Source organism: Typopeltis vanoorti, chromosome 13 (genome assembly GCF_054136105.1).
Source record: "Typopeltis vanoorti isolate ZY-2024b chromosome 13, IOZ_Tvanoo_1.0, whole genome shotgun sequence".
NCBI classification, from domain to species: Eukaryota; Metazoa; Arthropoda; class Arachnida; order Uropygi; family Thelyphonidae; genus Typopeltis; species Typopeltis vanoorti.
In genome coordinates, this window is record NC_143561.1 from 84,326,514 (window position 1) to 84,344,099 (window position 17,586).

At 37.8% G+C, this 17,586-nt stretch overlaps 1 protein-coding gene across 1 annotated transcript in view; it reads right to left on the minus strand.

Moving 5' to 3' along the window:
• LOC150100323 (lysosome membrane protein 2-like) overlaps window positions 1–17,586 on the minus strand; it is a 187,092-nt gene that overhangs the window by 138,272 nt on the left and 31,234 nt on the right. Inside the window, exon 3 of the mRNA XM_090402637.1 lies at window positions 16,578–16,722. Coding sequence (XP_090258763.1) covers window positions 16,578–16,722 — 145 coding nt within the window. The remainder of the gene's footprint in view (window positions 1–16,577; window positions 16,723–17,586) is intronic.

Sequence of the window (17,586 nt, forward strand, 5' to 3'; positions counted from 1 at the left end):
CTTGCACCGTGAGTTGTGCAGACAAATTGATCAAAAGAATAATTCAGTATGTATAGTATCACTGAAGGAAAAGCTAGGAGAAAAGGAAACAGAAGCCAAGAAAGCATCAGAGAGCATGAATTATCTTGGGATCTCTTTGACAAATAATGAAAGAATAATAAGTATTGATAGACTTCAGTTCCTTACAAGCATTATTAATAATCTTGAAAGACGTTGCTTTACCACTGTTGCATCACATCAAAAAAGTAAAGATGGCGATCATGAAACTGAAAGTTATAACCAAATGTTGGCTGACTTTGAAATTTTAAATCCTGAGAGATGGCCTGAAGATGAAAAAGAAAACTTATGATATGGTGAAGAAAATATTAGAAGAATGTGCACAAGATTCCACCTTGAATATGTGCGATCCATTTTAAATGGATTTCGAGAATATTTCAATGCTGGAAGAAGTAGGGAAGAAGATGCCCATTACTTTGGTCAAATGCAGTTACAACTATACCATACAGCATGGCTGAGTGTGAATGAGGAATTAGCGCTATGAACATTATAATTACAAAGTTACGCACAAAATCTTAATGAAAAACGTTTCTGATGTGATGTTCATCAAGCTTAATGAACCACCACTTTCCACATGGAATGCGCTTCCTTATGTCATGGCTAGTGCATCACCGCTCAGCTGAAGAACGTTTCTGATGGACAATTGGGACATGTAGCAGAGAAGAAAGACGAGAGCAGAAAAATTTGGAAATTATTTTTAGATGGTAGGCCTAAATGTTAATAGTGTATTATTTATAATTTTAAAAACGTTTAATTGAGGTAACACCTAAATGACCATCAATGTATGCTGCTGGATGATTAAAATTATTCCATTGAAAACAATGAAAGAATTACATAATGGAATGGCGTAATTTTGCATAATAATAATGATAATAATTTTTGTTTATGTGTGGTACTGTCTGGGTTCTTGGATTAACGATGTGTTTAGGGTAATCCTTTGCCCACTGTTATTTTTTTGCCAGATTATCCCACCCAGTTGGGCATGGCCTTAACCACTCAATCTCTCTCATCTTGTAGGGCATACCACAAGCCTTCTTCTCCTTCAGAACCATGCCCACCACTCTGCTATATTATTATTATTATTATTCAGGCCTCCATGGAGTCAAAAGACTCAACGTGGGAGGTACCCCCCCTAAGAAACACAAAGTCTATCATACGACTCCTTGAACTCATTGACCATTTTCGCTCTCACCACTCCATCAGGCAATGCATTCCATGGTTCAACCACCCTCCGTGCAAAGAAATCACTCCTCACCCTCTTTCTCACAGTTTCCTTTCGTAACTTCCAGGGATGGCCTCTTGTCATCATTCCTTCCTGCTGTTCAACCAAGCAAAAGAAATTCCCAGTGTCAACCCTGTAACCACCTCTCAACCGTCACAATAATAATAATAATGCTGCTCTTCATGCTCTGGATTTTTGTTTCCACGGCAGAGCCCTGGCACTATTTCTTTTAGGACTACACCCTGTGTTTTTCCCTTAGAAAATTAGTATTTTATAGTATACTAGTGTAGTTTTTTTAGTGAATTTAATCACATTTTTATTAAGATATAAGGCATCAAGATAGGGGTGGGACTAAAGAGCTTCTGCACTTCATGTATACTAATGCCAGGAGTATTAGGAACAAGAAGGAAGAATTTTTGGCCTTGGTTGGCTTTTCCTGGCCACAGATTATTGGCATTAGTGAGACATGGCTGACAGAAGATGATATAGCTAGTGGGACAGAATGTGAAGGGTATAGTGTGTTCAGGAGGGACAGAGAGGGAAAAAATGGAGGGAGGAGTGTTATTGATGATAGCTGATGAACTGCAGCCAAGGAGAATAGAACTTGAACTGCAGGATAGTGTAAAGAGCACATTTGAGGCTATTTGGTATGAGATTGAGACTATCAGAACAAAATATACAGTTAGGGTGATGCTATAGATCAGGTGATGGAATAGATAGTGGAGATAGTATGCATAAGCAAATAGAAGAAATGAGTGGAAGGAGGGTAATTATTATGGGGGGATTTTAACTATGGTAACATTGATTGGAAGGAGGAGAGGATATATGGGAGGAAGGAATTGGATTTTATGCAGTTATTAAGGGATAACTACTTGAGATAGCATGTAATAGAATATACTAGGAGTTCAAGAGTGCTTGACCCAGTAATTGCATCTGAGAATTTAACTGTATTGAAAATGACCACGTTGCCACCAATTTATGAGAGTATCATAAGGTCTTGACCTGGGAGGTGGCTAAATGCATGGAATTTTCAATTAAAACAGAATACATGTGGAATTACCAGGCTAGTAAGTATGACAAGCTTAGGAGATTACTTGGTTCACTGCCATGGTATGTAAAACTGCAAGGGTTGGAGGTTGATAGTGCATGGGAAGCAGTAAAGGAGCGTTTGAAGGAGATAATGGCTGACTGTATACCTAGAGTCCAGATAGTAAATCAAGTAGAGGTTAAATGGATGAATAACACCATTAAGCTTCAGCTGCAAAAAAAGAAACAACTGTGGAGGGAATTTAAGGAGAAAGGTGACCTGCAGGCACACGAACAGTATAAAGCACAGGCCAGAAGGGTAAGAGTGCGGTAAGAAAAGAAAAAGTGGATTATGAATGGAAATTAGCCACGCAAGTAGAGAATCCCAAACAGTTTTTTCGATATGCTGCAAGTAAAAGAAAAAATGTATGGCAGAATGATTTTAAGGAATGCCGATGGTAGGGAGGTAACTGAATCAGTTGATATAGTGGAATTACTGAGCGAGCACTTTGCAAGAGTATACCATCCAGGTGGTGATATTGCAGGAATAAAGGAACCAATAGCTTATATGGGAATTGAGGTGAATGAAATGGAGGTGGATAGTATATTACAAAACCTTAATGTGAAAACATCTGTGGGATTGGATGGTATAACAGCTCAGGTCTTACGTGAAGCAGCTAAAGAATTGTCAGTGCCCTTGACCATTTTGTTTAATTTGAGTCTCGGGTCTGGTTTAGTCTCAAGGGGAAGAGGAGAAAATAGTTCCACTGCATAAAGGAGGTTCCAAGACTGCTGTTGCAAATTACCGACTGATCAGCATATCAGGAGTCGTTGTCAAGGTTTTGGGGAAAGTGGTCAAGAAAAAATACAGGAATGGATAGATGAAAATGGGATACTGTATGGGGGAGAGCATGGTTTTGTGAAGGGTAGATCATGCCTCAGTAACTTGCTCACGTTTTATAACACAGTGACGGCTGAACTGGATAAGGGTAATGGGTTTACAGTGATACTGCTGGACCTTGCTAAGGCTTTGGCAGGATACCACATGGAATTCTAATCAGTAAACTGCAGCATATGGGGATGGATATAGGGTTGGTGAGATTGGATAAGAGGGTGATTGATGGAGAGATATCAGAGAGTAGTTTATTCAGGAGTAGAGTCCAAAAGACAGCTTGTGACTAGTGGTCTGCCGCAGGGTTCTGTTCTTGGACCACTACTATTTAATTTGTTCATTAACGATATAAGAAAGGATCTCAGAGGAACCGTTCATCTGTTTGCTGATGATGCAAAGTTGGGTAGATCAATAGTGAATACACATGATGTCAAAATTTTTCAAGATGATTTGGATAGATTGGAGGACTGGGCTAAGGAGAATGGATCTCAATTTAATGTGACAAAGTGTAAGGTTATGCATTTTGGGCTGAAAAAATTAGCAGCAGTATAACACATTGGTGGAACTGCACTCTGGGGATTTGGTGGATAGGGAGTTGAAGTTTTGGGGGGGGCACATTGCAAAAGTGGCTAAATCAGCTTATCAAATCACTTGGTTACTGAAGAATACTTTGACAAGCAGACACAAGCAAGTTATTGTTCCTCTGTATCGAGCCTTGATAAAACCCCACTTGACTACTGTGCCCAGATCTGGGAGCCAGGGTTTCTTCTTGATGGGGAGGAGGTGAAGAGGATCCAGAGGCGAGTGACCAAGAATGATAGCAGGTCTATGGAATGAACCTTATGAGAACAGGTTGAAGATTTGTGGATTGCAGAAATTGGTTGATTGGCAGAAAAGGGGTGATATGATTGAGACATTCAAATTACTGAAGTGTCTCTATAAGATTAATTCAGAGGATATTTTTGAGAACAGGACTGGTGGTGGGAGGACTAGGGGCCATCCATGGAAACTAGGCAAGAGTGTGGTTAGCAAGGGTGTCAAGAACTAGGTTTTTTACTGGGAGAATGGTGAATGAGTGGAAAAAGCTCCAGAGTCTGTTGTGGGTGCCATGACTGTGAATGAGTTCAAGGCAAAGTATGATAGATACTGTTTGGATGTTGAATAGTTGTTCTTGACATGATGTTTAGTTGGAAGTTTACCTCAGTCCTGAAGATATTTTCAGGCGCAAACTTTGTTTGCTTACACTTGGATAAAGGATTAAACTAAACTTATTATAGTCTAACCAAGTGCAAAATAAACTTCCAACATCTTTCTCTAAAACATATTAAAAGAAAGACAAATACCAAATAATATCCTAAAAGCTGTCACAAGTATATATGAAAATAATCAAATACAAAAAAGATTAAATCAAGCTATCATATACAAGAGAGATAAACCAAGGGATCTGACAGGGATGTCCCCTCTCAGCAACTCTTTTTAATATCTACTTAAATGAAATAATAATAAAATGGAGTAAAAATTTACATGAAGGAATTAAACTTTCACCTACAGTTAACTTAAACACTCTCCTCTTTGCAGACGACCAAATAATAATTACAAATTCTGAAGATAACTTACAGAAAGCTATTTTAAATCTAAATGAGACATCCAAAGATTATGGTATGATAATATCAACGAAAAAATCAAAAACTATGGCCTTTAAAGGACAAGATCCAGCAAGAACTAAAATAGTATTAGATAACAAGATCTTAGAACAGGTGAATTCATTTAACTACCTAGGATGTATGATCACTTATGAAAATGAAAAAGATATAAATATAAAAATTGCAAAATATTTAAAAATAACAGGAGTAATTAACTCTATATTTAAACCAAACCTAGTTCAAAAACAAACCAGGCTAAAAGTATACAATACATTAGCCCTACCAGTCTTAATGTATGGAAGCGAAATCTGGACAATAAAACAAAAAGACAAACAAAGATTAACAACAGCAGAAATGAAGTTTATGAGAAAAACTGCAAAGTATACCCTATTTGATCACAAAAGAAACGAAGATATTATGAAAGAACTAAAACCAAGAACCAGTAATTGAAAAAATTAAAAAATATAAACATAGATGGATGGAACACATTCAAAGAATGAAAACAGAAAGATTACCAAAACAAGCCTTAAAGTACAAGCCATTAGGAAAAAGAAAACCAGGACGTCCTCTTAAACGATTCAACAATGACTTCTAAGGCCGGAACAGGCCATACTAGGCCTAAATCCTTGATACGCAAGATGATGATGATGATCTTTCTCTAAATCCAGAGTAATTTAATAATAAAGTGGTACACCGGTTGACAATTCGTATAGGTAAATATGAACTCTCCATTGCTTCTGCCTTAGTATCACCACTCTTGGTCTGCCTCCCACTGACGAGACCTCAATAAAGGTCGAAACCGGTCTGGGTAGTGGCCCTTCCCTTAATGCATAGCAGCAGTATACATGTCTGTAAGCAGATGTGCTTTGCATTATGGGAGATACTGAGACAAGGAGTGATGAGAGCTTGGTCCACCCCACCTTTGCTACGAGTTGCCAAGGGATGTACCACCTTACCTCAGTCCTGAAGATATTTTCAGGTGCAAACTTTGTTTGCTTTCACTTGGATAAAGGATTAAACTAAACTTATTATAAACATGATGTTAGGGCCTCCCTCAATGAGTCTAAGGATTCCTTGGAGTTGCCCATAATAATAATAGTAATAATAATAAGATATTTGAATAAATAATATAAGTTTAAAATGGTGCCAAAAAAGGGCAAGAAATGTAATGCTAAAAAAAAGCACCGCGGAGAAGAACAAGAAGATTAGCCCTGCTAACAAGGTTATTAGAGATATGAAGGAAGTTAATGAAAATGAACTAATCTCCAAAATAGCAAAAATGAAGAATATAAAGGAAGCAATTCAAAAACAGAAAAGAAAAGTAAGCGAAATTGTAGTTGTATTAGGTACTAACAACTGGCAATAAATTCATGAAAGTGTTGCTGGAAAAGGCGAGAGTGAAAAGTGAGAAAGTGAAAATCATCAGTATCTTACCTCACTATGATAATGAATTAAGAAGAAGGGATATGATGGCAAATGATTTGATGTGCAGAAGAAATGGATATGAATTTTTGGATGTGTAGTTCAGTTTGAAGGAAGATTGAGTTTGTATAAGAGGGACGGCCTACACCTGAATGCATTTGGTATCAGGAGTCCATAAAAACTAATATGAGACCTAAAACAGAGAGACAGAGAAACTAAATTATAAAAGGAATGATGTGAATGTGAGAGCAACAATGTTATATAACCTTGTTAATGATGAGAATGGGCTTTGCCATGGAAATGCTGATGAGGAGAGAACGATTTCATCTTTGTGTTCGTCTTTTTTGGACCCATCAAACGTGTGTAAAGATGTCAACATGTATAAGGCATTAGAGAAGAATAGAGATCTGCAAGTTGTCCAACTGTGTCGGACAGACTACAGACAAGACTATACAAGAGAACAAACAAGTAGATTATTATGTCTATACATGAATGCTAGGAGTATCAGAAACAAAGTGGTAGAGTTTGTTGCCTTAGTCAATAATGTTGCTACCTCAGTTTGTAGGTATTAGTGAAACCTGGATATCAGAATCAAACCTACTAACTGGTATCAAGTCAAAGGTACAGTATTTTTAGGAAGGATAGAGAGGAGGGGTTTTCTGCTAATGATATCAGATGACTTGAATCCAGTTCATTTGAGACCTATGATTGTAGTAGTAGTAGTACTACTACCACTACTACTGCTACTAACAATATTTCATGTGGCAGTGAGTTTGAAGCCATCTGGTGTGAGGTTGAATCTAACAACATCAATTACATAGTGTAGTGTTGTTACAGACCTGGTGAATTAGTTGCTAGTGATGAAGAAATGCATCACATAGAAAAGATGAGCACGAAAAGAGTATTCAGAATGGGAGACTTTATTATTATTACGGGTATCTCCATGGAGTCAGTAGACTCATCGCGGGAGACCCAAACTAGCAAAACAATATCTGTCATATCTCTTCTTGAATTCATTTACAGACGAAGAGCTCACAACTAAGTCAGGCAATGAATTCCACTCATTCACCACCCTCCAGGCAAAAAACCTTTTTCTGACACCTTTGTTAACCACACTCTTCTTTAATTTCCAGAGATGACCTCTTGTTCTTCCATCACTTTCACACGGCTGAAACATTTCCCCTGCATCAATCCTATAAAAACCTTTTAGTAATTTGAATGTTTCTATCATATCCCCTCTTCTTCGCCTATCAACCAATCTCTGCAATCCACAAGCTCTCAATCTATCAATGTAGGGAGCATTTTTTATATCACTCACCAACTTGGTCACTCTTCTCTGAACCCTCTCCACAGCCTCCTCATCTCCAAGGAATCCAGGTGACCAGACCTGAGCACAGTAATCCAAATGTGGAAGTATCAATGCTTTATAAAGGGGAATAATAACCTCTTTATCTCTGGATGTCAGTGTGTTCCTCAACAACCAAGTAATCCTATGTGCAATCTTGGACACCTTAGCAATGTGTCCTCTGAACTTCATCTCCCTATCTACCAATACCCCTAAGTCCCTAGCCTCATCAATCTCTTGGAGTACCTTTCCATCGATGTAGTACACAGCTGGTAATCTTTTAATCCCAAAATGCAGGACTTTACACTTTTCCACATTGAACTGACATCCATTTTCTTTTGCCCATTTTACCAGCTTATTTAAATCCTCCTGCAAACTTTCAACATCAGCTTGATTTTTTATTGCACTACACAACTTTGCATCATCAGCAAACAACTGAATATCTCCCTTTAAGCCGTTTCCTATATCATTTATATACAAATTAAACAACATTGGCCCAAGCACAGAGCCCTGAGGCACACCACTGGTCACCTGCCTCATTCTGGACTCGGCTCCTCCATACACCACCTTATGGTATCTCTCCCTGAGCCATTCTCCTATCCATATCACCAATTTAATATCCATTCCCATCTGCTCCAATTTGCATAACAGTGTTCTATGGGGTATCCTGTCAAAAGCCTTAGCAAAATCCAGAAGTACCACTGTGTAGCCAGTTCCTTTGTCCAACTCAGATGTTATTCTATTATGAATAGTTAATAGATTGCTAAGGCAGGATCTACCTTTAACAAAACCATGTTGGCCTCTATAGAGTATCATATCCTGATCCACCCATTCTTGAATTTTGTCTTTAACCAACTTTTCCAATACTTTTACCACTACTCCTGAGATGGTGATTGGTCTGTAATTCAATACCGCAGTTTTAGAGCCACCACCATTATCCAAATAATGATTGGGTAGCAGTAGAATCTCATGATAAGAATGAAAATGTATTTATTGAGCTGGTGCGAGACAACTTCCTCAAGCAGCATGTGACAGAAGGAACATGAGGTCAAAGAGTGTTAAATGTGATTATAGTGTCAGAGGGGGGGTTCAGTTAAAAACATAACTATTCTGCCTCCGATTAGTGACAGTGATCATGCGGTACTCACTTGGGAAGTGATTAAGTTTATGAACGTTCTGCTCAGAATAGGTTACATGCTGAACTACAATGCAGGAAATTATGACCAACTAAGGAGTATACTGAGTTCAGTGGAATGGGATCAGCTGCTGGATGGAAAGAATATTAACAATGCATAGGAAGCATGTAAACAAAACATAAATGATGGAATATCAGAATGTGTCCCGAGAGTTTGAAGACTAAATAGGGTAGGAGTCAAATGGATGTGTAATAATATTAAGCAAGGGATTCATAAGAAAAGGACAATGTGGAATACCATGGTCATAAGAATGACGTCCATTATGAATGCTATAAGCAACATGCTAGAATAGTCACACCTGTTGTATGGAAAGCAAGTCTGAGTATGAAAAGAAACTGCTCTGCATGCTAAAGACAACCCACAAGAATTCTATCAATATGCTGCAAGTAAAAGAAAGAATGATATGAAAAAATAACTCTTATAAATCCAGATGGCGTGAGGGTTACAGATGCAGAAAAGGTTGTTCAGCTAATGAGTGCCCAGTTTGTTAAAAGCTATCAACCTGGTGTACGCAACATTGAGCTCACTACTACCTCTTCACTGGATGAAGAAACACAGGTGTATGAGGATGAAGTATTAGTGCTGTTGCACAAACTGAATAAGAATTCGGCAATAGGGACTGATGGGATATCATCACGTGTGCTAAAAGAGTGTTCAGCTGAACTGGCCATTCCTTTGACCAGAATGGTTAATATGAGTCTCAGAACAGGGAATATTCTGCAGGAATGGAAAGAATGTATGGTAATTCCATTGCACAAGGGTTGTGCAAGGTTGACAGTTGTGTATTCAACTGTCAACCAATTAGTATCTCAGGAGTGGTGGTGAAGATTTTAGAAAAATTAGAATTTCCTTTGTGTAATTTTGGAATTACAATGGCAAGTTTTTTGCTTTCCAGTTTCAGATACTTACCATGATCACATTTAGGGCTCTCATTCAGAAATGGGTTGACAGTAAAGCTGTACTTTGCAATGAACAATATGGGTTTACTATGGGAAGGTCAAGTTTTAGCAACTTGCTCACATGCTATAACAATGTTACCATTGAACTAGACAATGAGAATGGATATACCATGATACTTTTGGATTTTGCTAAGGCTTTTGACAGAATACAGCATGGAAGACCATTGCATAAACTGGAGAATATGGGTGTGGATTATAGAATATTAGCCTAGATAAGAGGATGGCTGGCTGACAGATATCAAAAAGTGGTATATGAGGGATGCGAGTCTGCGTGATTTAAGGTAACTAGTGGTGTACCACAAGGATCAGTCCTTGGTCCACTGTTATTCAATCTATACATTAATGATATTGGGAAGGATGTGATGTCGACATACAGCTATTTGCTGATGATGCAAAGATAAGTAGAGTAATTAGGAATGCTGCTGATATGCAGTACTTGCAAAATGATTTGAATAGGCTGGAATTGTGGGCATGGGAAAATGGATGTCAGTTCAATGCCAGTACTTGCAAAGTCATGCACTTTGGCATGATTAGATATCCAATGTCGTATTATATTGGTGAGATTATTCTAGAAGAACCTGATCAGGCTAGGGATCTTGGAGTGTTAGTAGATAGGAAGTTGAAGTTCTGGGGCCATGTGGCAAAGATTGCAAATACAACTCAAAAGATAATTGCAATGTTGAAGCAAATGTTTACATGTAAGGCCTTACATGTGATTTCATTGTGATTATGATACAGTGGAGAGAGTGCAAAGGAGAGTCTAAAAAATTATATCAGATTGTGGAATACTGATACGAAGACAGATTGAGAATTTGTAGACTGCAGACACTAACAAACAGGAGAAAGAGGGAGGTGATATGATTGAGACACAAATTTCTGAAAGGACATGAAGAGGGGACCTATGGAAAGGACAAGAGGACATCATTGGAAGCTGACAATGAATACTGCTAAGAAGCAGCTAAGGGCTAGATTTTTCTCTCAGGGTGGTACGTGATTGGAATAGATTGTCATTGGATGTTGTGTGTGTAAGCAGTGTAAATGAATTCAAGAACAAGTATGACAGCTGGTGTGTGTGTGTGTAGTATGTGGCCTCCCTCGATGAATCCCTGACTTCCTGGAGGTCTCTGTTAATAATAATAAAAATAATAATATCATCCTTATTCAACCGTGTCGCTTATTCCAACAATTTCTGGGCAAGTAAACTCATTCAACTAAACCATTTCATCTCCCTTATTTGTGATGCTCCTGGCATTTGTAAATAAACACTGCAATTCGCTTTTAGGTGTTAACTGGTCCTGACAATGCCATTTGTAGGTAGTGATTTCCCCACACCTAACCATTCCCACTTAACCTCTCTGTCTCTTCAGACTCAACTACATCCCAAGCTATCCAATTCCCAAACATTCATCACTACCTACCTCCAACATCCACTCTTTCCCTTATGCTATGACTTCCTGTCCACCCTGACCCCCCACACACACCATTTTCCTGTTCATCTTGCATTCTTTTTCTATCATTATCACTCACAGTACTGTTATTCTCATTTACAATAACTTCAGTTTCATCAGTTCCTCTCTCTGTCTCTCTCCTGATCCCTAGCTTCACATCTTATTTCTTCTGCTTTCTTGCTACCATCCCTCATTCTTCCTTGCAGCAATAGTCTCTATGACTGACTGACTCACAGCAAATCCATTCAAATGCAACCCGTTACTTTTGCACATTTCCATCTTTCCTTCAAATGCATCACACACACACACACACACACACATTCACAAACTCCACTCTACTCTCTTCTCCTCACACAGCTCTGCCAAATCATTCATGATTCCCTGCTCTTTGTCTCAACTTTATCATATCTAGGCTATGCTGACCACCCTTCCAACCACACTGTTATCTTTCACTTTCCTCAGCAATCCACAGACATCTATTCTTACATGCTATGTTCCAATAATCACCACCAGCTTGCTTGCTCATCTACTTCTCTTATCTAATGCATTAATTATCCTACTTCAATTATCACTTATCATCAATTATCCTGGAAAACACACCTTGTGAAATTTCTTATTCACTGCATCTCTAATAACGGAATCTCCATACATCACTATTCTTGAGTCATTAGTCACCTTTCTTTCTCTGCTTTCCTTTGTTCTAACCTTTTGTACTCATCCATTTTGAAAGATATGTGAAGTGAAATGAGAATCTCACTATTCATATTTTATATCTCACTTCTCATTCTGATCAACTTATTTTTCAAATCCTGTTTCCTTGCAATTACACTAACTGTTAGTTTATCATTTGTTTATTTCAGTTCCTCATTCCAATTTTACTTTGCTTCCATAGTGCCATTCACTTTCATTTTTTCAGCTATACTTTCATTCACTTCTGTAGTTCTGCTTGCTTCTGTTTCATGATTTACACAATCATTCACTCATGCCATTGCTTCTGATTAATTATGTTTGATTTTTCAGCTGCCTGATTTCCTGATCTGGTTTGTACCGCCATTTTATTGGCACAAATGATTTGTCGTCATTCACTACAAGCTTAAAATATAGAGAATAAAACCGTGTTTCAAACACACAAATCTCCACAATTACTCAGTTATGCTAAGCTATAAAAAATAAGTTACACAAAAACTCAAATCCCAATCGCTACTATACTACAAAAATAAAACTGATCTTTTCAACAGCAACTTTCACCCCTTTCACTAAGTGGCTAGCGTGCCACCCAGTGAAAAAATGATTTTGCACTTATAATAAAAATTGCGAATTTTATAAGCACAGTGTTTAGAATGCTTTTGTCTCACTGAGAGAAGGTTATTACTGGTTGTGCTTATTTTCTTCAACGAAGTGGTTCCTTAAAAAACTTTGATTAACATTTTATTTACCTTAATTAATAATATTTATTTCTAGTTTATCTGTAAATATCACTATTCCATTTTTTTCAATCTGATCTTTAACATGTGAATTTGAGCTGTGCTGAAGAATGTGATTTTTAATCGGTGAATAGTCCGTTTTTGATGCTAAATTGTTTCTCTGGAATACGAGTGTACTTCAGTGGCTGGTTTTTGAAGTTAGTTGTTGTTGCGATATTGCGTATTTTGGTTACCGAGAAGACGGGAAATTGTGAAATTGTGAAAGAATATTTGTTAGCAGCAATGGTAAGTTGTATACCTCGAGTGAAGAAGAGGATACAATTTGGAGTAAAGTGGAGACAAACAATATTAAACAGGAATTGCATGCGAAAAAGAGGCTATGGAAGAGATATAAGGAGACAGGTGAAGAGAAGATGCATAAAGAGTATAAGACACAGGACAGAAGAGTGACTAGTATGGTAAGGAAGACAAAACTGATATGAGAGGAGATTGACCCTAAGATCCAAAGAAAATCCTAGGGAATTTTTTTAGATATGTGGCCAGTAGGAAGAGAAATGACTGTCGAAGAATGATATTGTGGGATAAAAATGGGAATACAGTGACCTATGCAGAGGACATAGTGGAAATGTTCAATAAACACTTTATTGAAGTATTTCATCCTAGAGGAGTCAGTTTTAATGCTAGAGGGATAGGTGCAGGTTCGAGGTTTAGAGGTACAGGAGGAGAGTGTGTTTTAAATACTGAGTACTCTGGATGTCAGTAAAGCTGTGGGACTGGATGGTATTTCACCACAAGTTTTGAGAGAATGTGCTAAGGAACTAAACAGTGCCTTTGACCTGGCTTTTCAATGAAAGTCTTGCTGCGGGAAAGGTGCCCATGGAATGGAAGGAAGGTAAGATAGTGCCATTACACAAGGGCGGTAGCAGACTGGAAGTGTCTAATTATAGGCCAGTTTGTGTGTCATCAGTAGTTAGTAAGATCTTTGAGAAAGTAGTGAAGGACCGTATACAGCATTGGGGAGATGAGGGTAATGTTATCTGTGAGAGTCAACATGGATTTGTGAAGGGGTGCTCTTGTTTTAGCAATATGCTAGCCTTTTATAATAAAGTTACAAGAGCTTTAGATGAGGGAAAGGCATATACTGCCATTTTCTTAGACTTATCGAAGGCATTTTACAGGGTGCCACATGATAAGCTGATAATCCAGTTGCAGCACATGGGTCTGGATGTCAGATTGGTCAACTGGATTCAGGATTGGCTGTCCGATATATATCAGAGAGTTGTGTATGGTGAGGCAGTTTTAAGGAAGCAGAGGGTTACAAGTGGGATCCCACAGGGACCAGTACTTGGACTTATACTGTTTAACCTTTATATCAATGACATTGACAGTGGATTGCAAGGGAATATTCAGTTGTTTGCAGATGATGCAAAGCTGGGAAGGATTATGAGTAATAGTGCAAATGCGGCAGCCCTGCAAAGGTATTTGAATAAGCTAGATTAGATGGGCAAATGAATGGGGGAGGGAGGGTTTAATGCAGCAAAATGTAAGGTCCTGAGGTTTGGAAAACATCGATGGGACACTGCATACTCTATAGGAGGAGTTATACTGGAGGAAGTAGGGGAGACAAGAGATCTGGGGTTGATGATTGATAGAAACCTGATAGTTAGCCACAGGAGAGTTGATATTGTTTTCGCTGGTCTGCACAAGGGAAACAGGAACAGAAAAAACGGGGGGATACCAGACCTGTGTAATCGTATTTATCCCCCTTTTAAGTGCCCTATATCCATGCCGGAAACTTATTCACCAGATCCTCCCTATTCGTCCCGACTAGGTGATGTCACTCTGCTGTCTTACGGTGTCTGCTCCTTTCGGGGAACGCGTGCCCCGATCGCCTTCTACGAATAATATAGCTTCTGGCATTACGTCACCGATGGTGGTTAGCTCGCAACCTTTGAACTTTTGTTGGCAGTACATTTACTTTCTTGCATAGGACACAGTTTTAATACAAATGTTGAAAATATTATACATAATCCAAACATATTATTTCAATAGCATCATTTCAGATGACAGATTCAAATCTGAGACTTATTATCTCGTTTTCTATTTTACCCTTTCTATGTTAAACATGACATGTTTTCTGATAAAATGAGCTTGAGTGCTAGGAGCACAAGTATGTTCTTATTTAGTGTTGTGCTTCCTGTTAGATCCTGTATGAGTGACTCTTTTGTTGAAAGAGTCCCCCATTCAAGATCTAACAGCGGATAACAAAAATGGTTTCAGGACTGTACAATGATAGTTATGAGGATCGGCTGAGGGAATGTGGACTGCAGAGTTCGGTGGATAAAAGAAGGAGAGGTGATATGATCGAGACTTTTAAACTGTTGAGAGGTGGTTACAGGGTTGACACTAGGGAGTTCTTTTGCTTGATTGAACAGCAGGAAGGAGTGATGACAAGAGGCGCCATCCCTGGAAGTTATGAAAGGAAACTGTGAGCAAGAGGGTGAGGAGTGGTTTCTTTGCATGGAGGATGGTTGAAACATGGAATGCATTGCCTGATGGAGTGGTGAGAGTGAGAACAGTCAATGAGTTTAACACGTTCGCTGCCACGCTACTTTGGCATGGTCTGTTCCCCTACGCCGAGCAGTTTTACTTCTTCAAGGTCAGTACGATAATCTCGTTACCGGAGGTAAACGTCCTACGAGTATACTCGTAGTTGGCTTGTACAGAGCATATACGGTCTATGAGAATACACAGTTTTGATGCTAGCCCCACAAGCCAAGCACTTTCACTTCTTCAAGGTCACTACAATAATCTCGTTCCCGGCGGTAAGCGTCATACAAGTATACTCATAGCTGGCTTGTGAAGCAGGTTTCCCCACTACGAGTATACTCGTAGTTGGCAGCGACCGTGTTAAGGAGTGGTATGATAGACTTTGTGTTTCTTAGAGAGGGGGGGGGGGGGGGCTACCACAATGAGTCTTTTGACTCCATGGAGGCCTGAATAATAATAATCTAGACAATGACCTGAAAAATGTTATTCTGCCAACAGTTCTTCTCTAATTGCCTTATCTACATGTTTCACTGACAAATTTAGTAAAGTATTTAGAGGTAATCCTAAGGCCTGCTTGACCATGCAGACAGAACTCTATTTTCCAACCATAAGATGCAGATTCAAATCCTATTCTAGCATGGATGGTGGTGAATGTCCTTATGATTTTCAATGTCAGGTATGAAACAACCACTTTCATTGGATGTCTGAAGTAGTTTGAAATAAAAAAAAAGTATCATGTTTGGTCTCTACATCAGGGTTCTCAGATCTAACTAGCCATTCAATGGTACTAATATATTATAGCTTTACAGCCTTTCGTGAATGGAATTTGTTAGTTATTAAAAGTTTTCTGTAGAATTTCTGAAAACATCTAATAAATTATAGCTAATGAAATAGCGATATAAAATTCCATTTAATTTAAGAAAACTCGTTTTTTTCATTTTCCAAATATTTTCATACCTGAATAGAATGTATTTTCTTAAACATTTAAAATCTCTCATTTGTTGTATGATTTCTTGTTTATGATTACTTTAAAATCAAGATCTTTGCATAGTGAACGGTTTCATAATGAATCATGCTGCTGTAAGATTAAATTAATAAATATTACTTCCTAATTCTTTTTCTTATTCAACAAAGACTGCACATATACATTAATAATGCTGTGAGATTTTTTTTTTTTTTTTTTTTTACAATCTACATTACTATTAATCCTTTCATTTTCAATTCTTGTCATCATTTTTCATAGAAATTTATTTCTGTTTTTAACAGAAACAGAATTATTCTGTAGCCCTTGAATGATTCTGCTAAAAAAAAAACAGGAAAATGGGTTAAAATATTTTTTTGGTTTAAAAGCAATGCCACCTATACGGTAGCTAAAACGTTATGTGATACTTACTGCAAGGGGCACATTTAATGTATAGACAGTATCATTTTCTTTGATATTAGACCTCTCTTCATCAAAAACATAAAGTTTTTTTATTTTATATTCCAGAGTATTTTTGTTCTCATTCCATGCCAGTATTTCTTTAATTCTTTTTTCCCTATACAAGATCAAATCACATCATTTTATCCAATGCTGCTTTTGCATTTCAATAATAAAAAATTAATGAGTATATATAATCTTTCTTGCTTTTAAGATATATTATCAATGAATTACGTAGGCTGTCATTCAAAAAATATCTAGTCTCACAAAATTTCTTAACAGGAATCTTACTGGATATTTAATTACCGCATGTACTATATTATCATTATTACCAATACTACTACTAATAATAATAATTTTATGATAAATTATAACTGAGTTGAATAACAGGAGCAGATATAGTAGAATGCAATAAACTTTCATTGTAATAAACACCATTATACCAAACTCATGAACTATCACAAATTATTAAAAATTCTCTAGCCAAGGCTTAATAGGCCTTGATTAGCAAACTATCTACCAGAACAAACAAACTATTCCTGAGGTTCCATCGAGTTTGTTATCATGAGAGTTAAGTGACTAGGCAGTCCTGTAATACAATCAACTCTCATGATAACAAACTTGATGGAATAGGACTGGGCAAATAACCATTATTCTGCCAGGTACAATGTTTATTATTATTATTTCGGGCGACTCCAGGAGTCCTTAAACTCATCGAGGGAGGCCCTAAACATCATGTCCACACAACTGTGCGATTACATTCTTACAGTATCTATCATACCTTGCCTTGAACTCGTTCACCGTCATAGCACCCACAACAGACTCTGGCAGCTTATTCCACTCGTTTACCACTCTAAAAGTAAAGAACCCAGCTCTAACACCCCTACTAACCACACTCTTGCCCAGCTTCCATAGGTGTCCCCTAGTTCTCCCACCACCAGTCCTGATCTCAAAAATATCCTCTGAATTAATCCTATAGAAT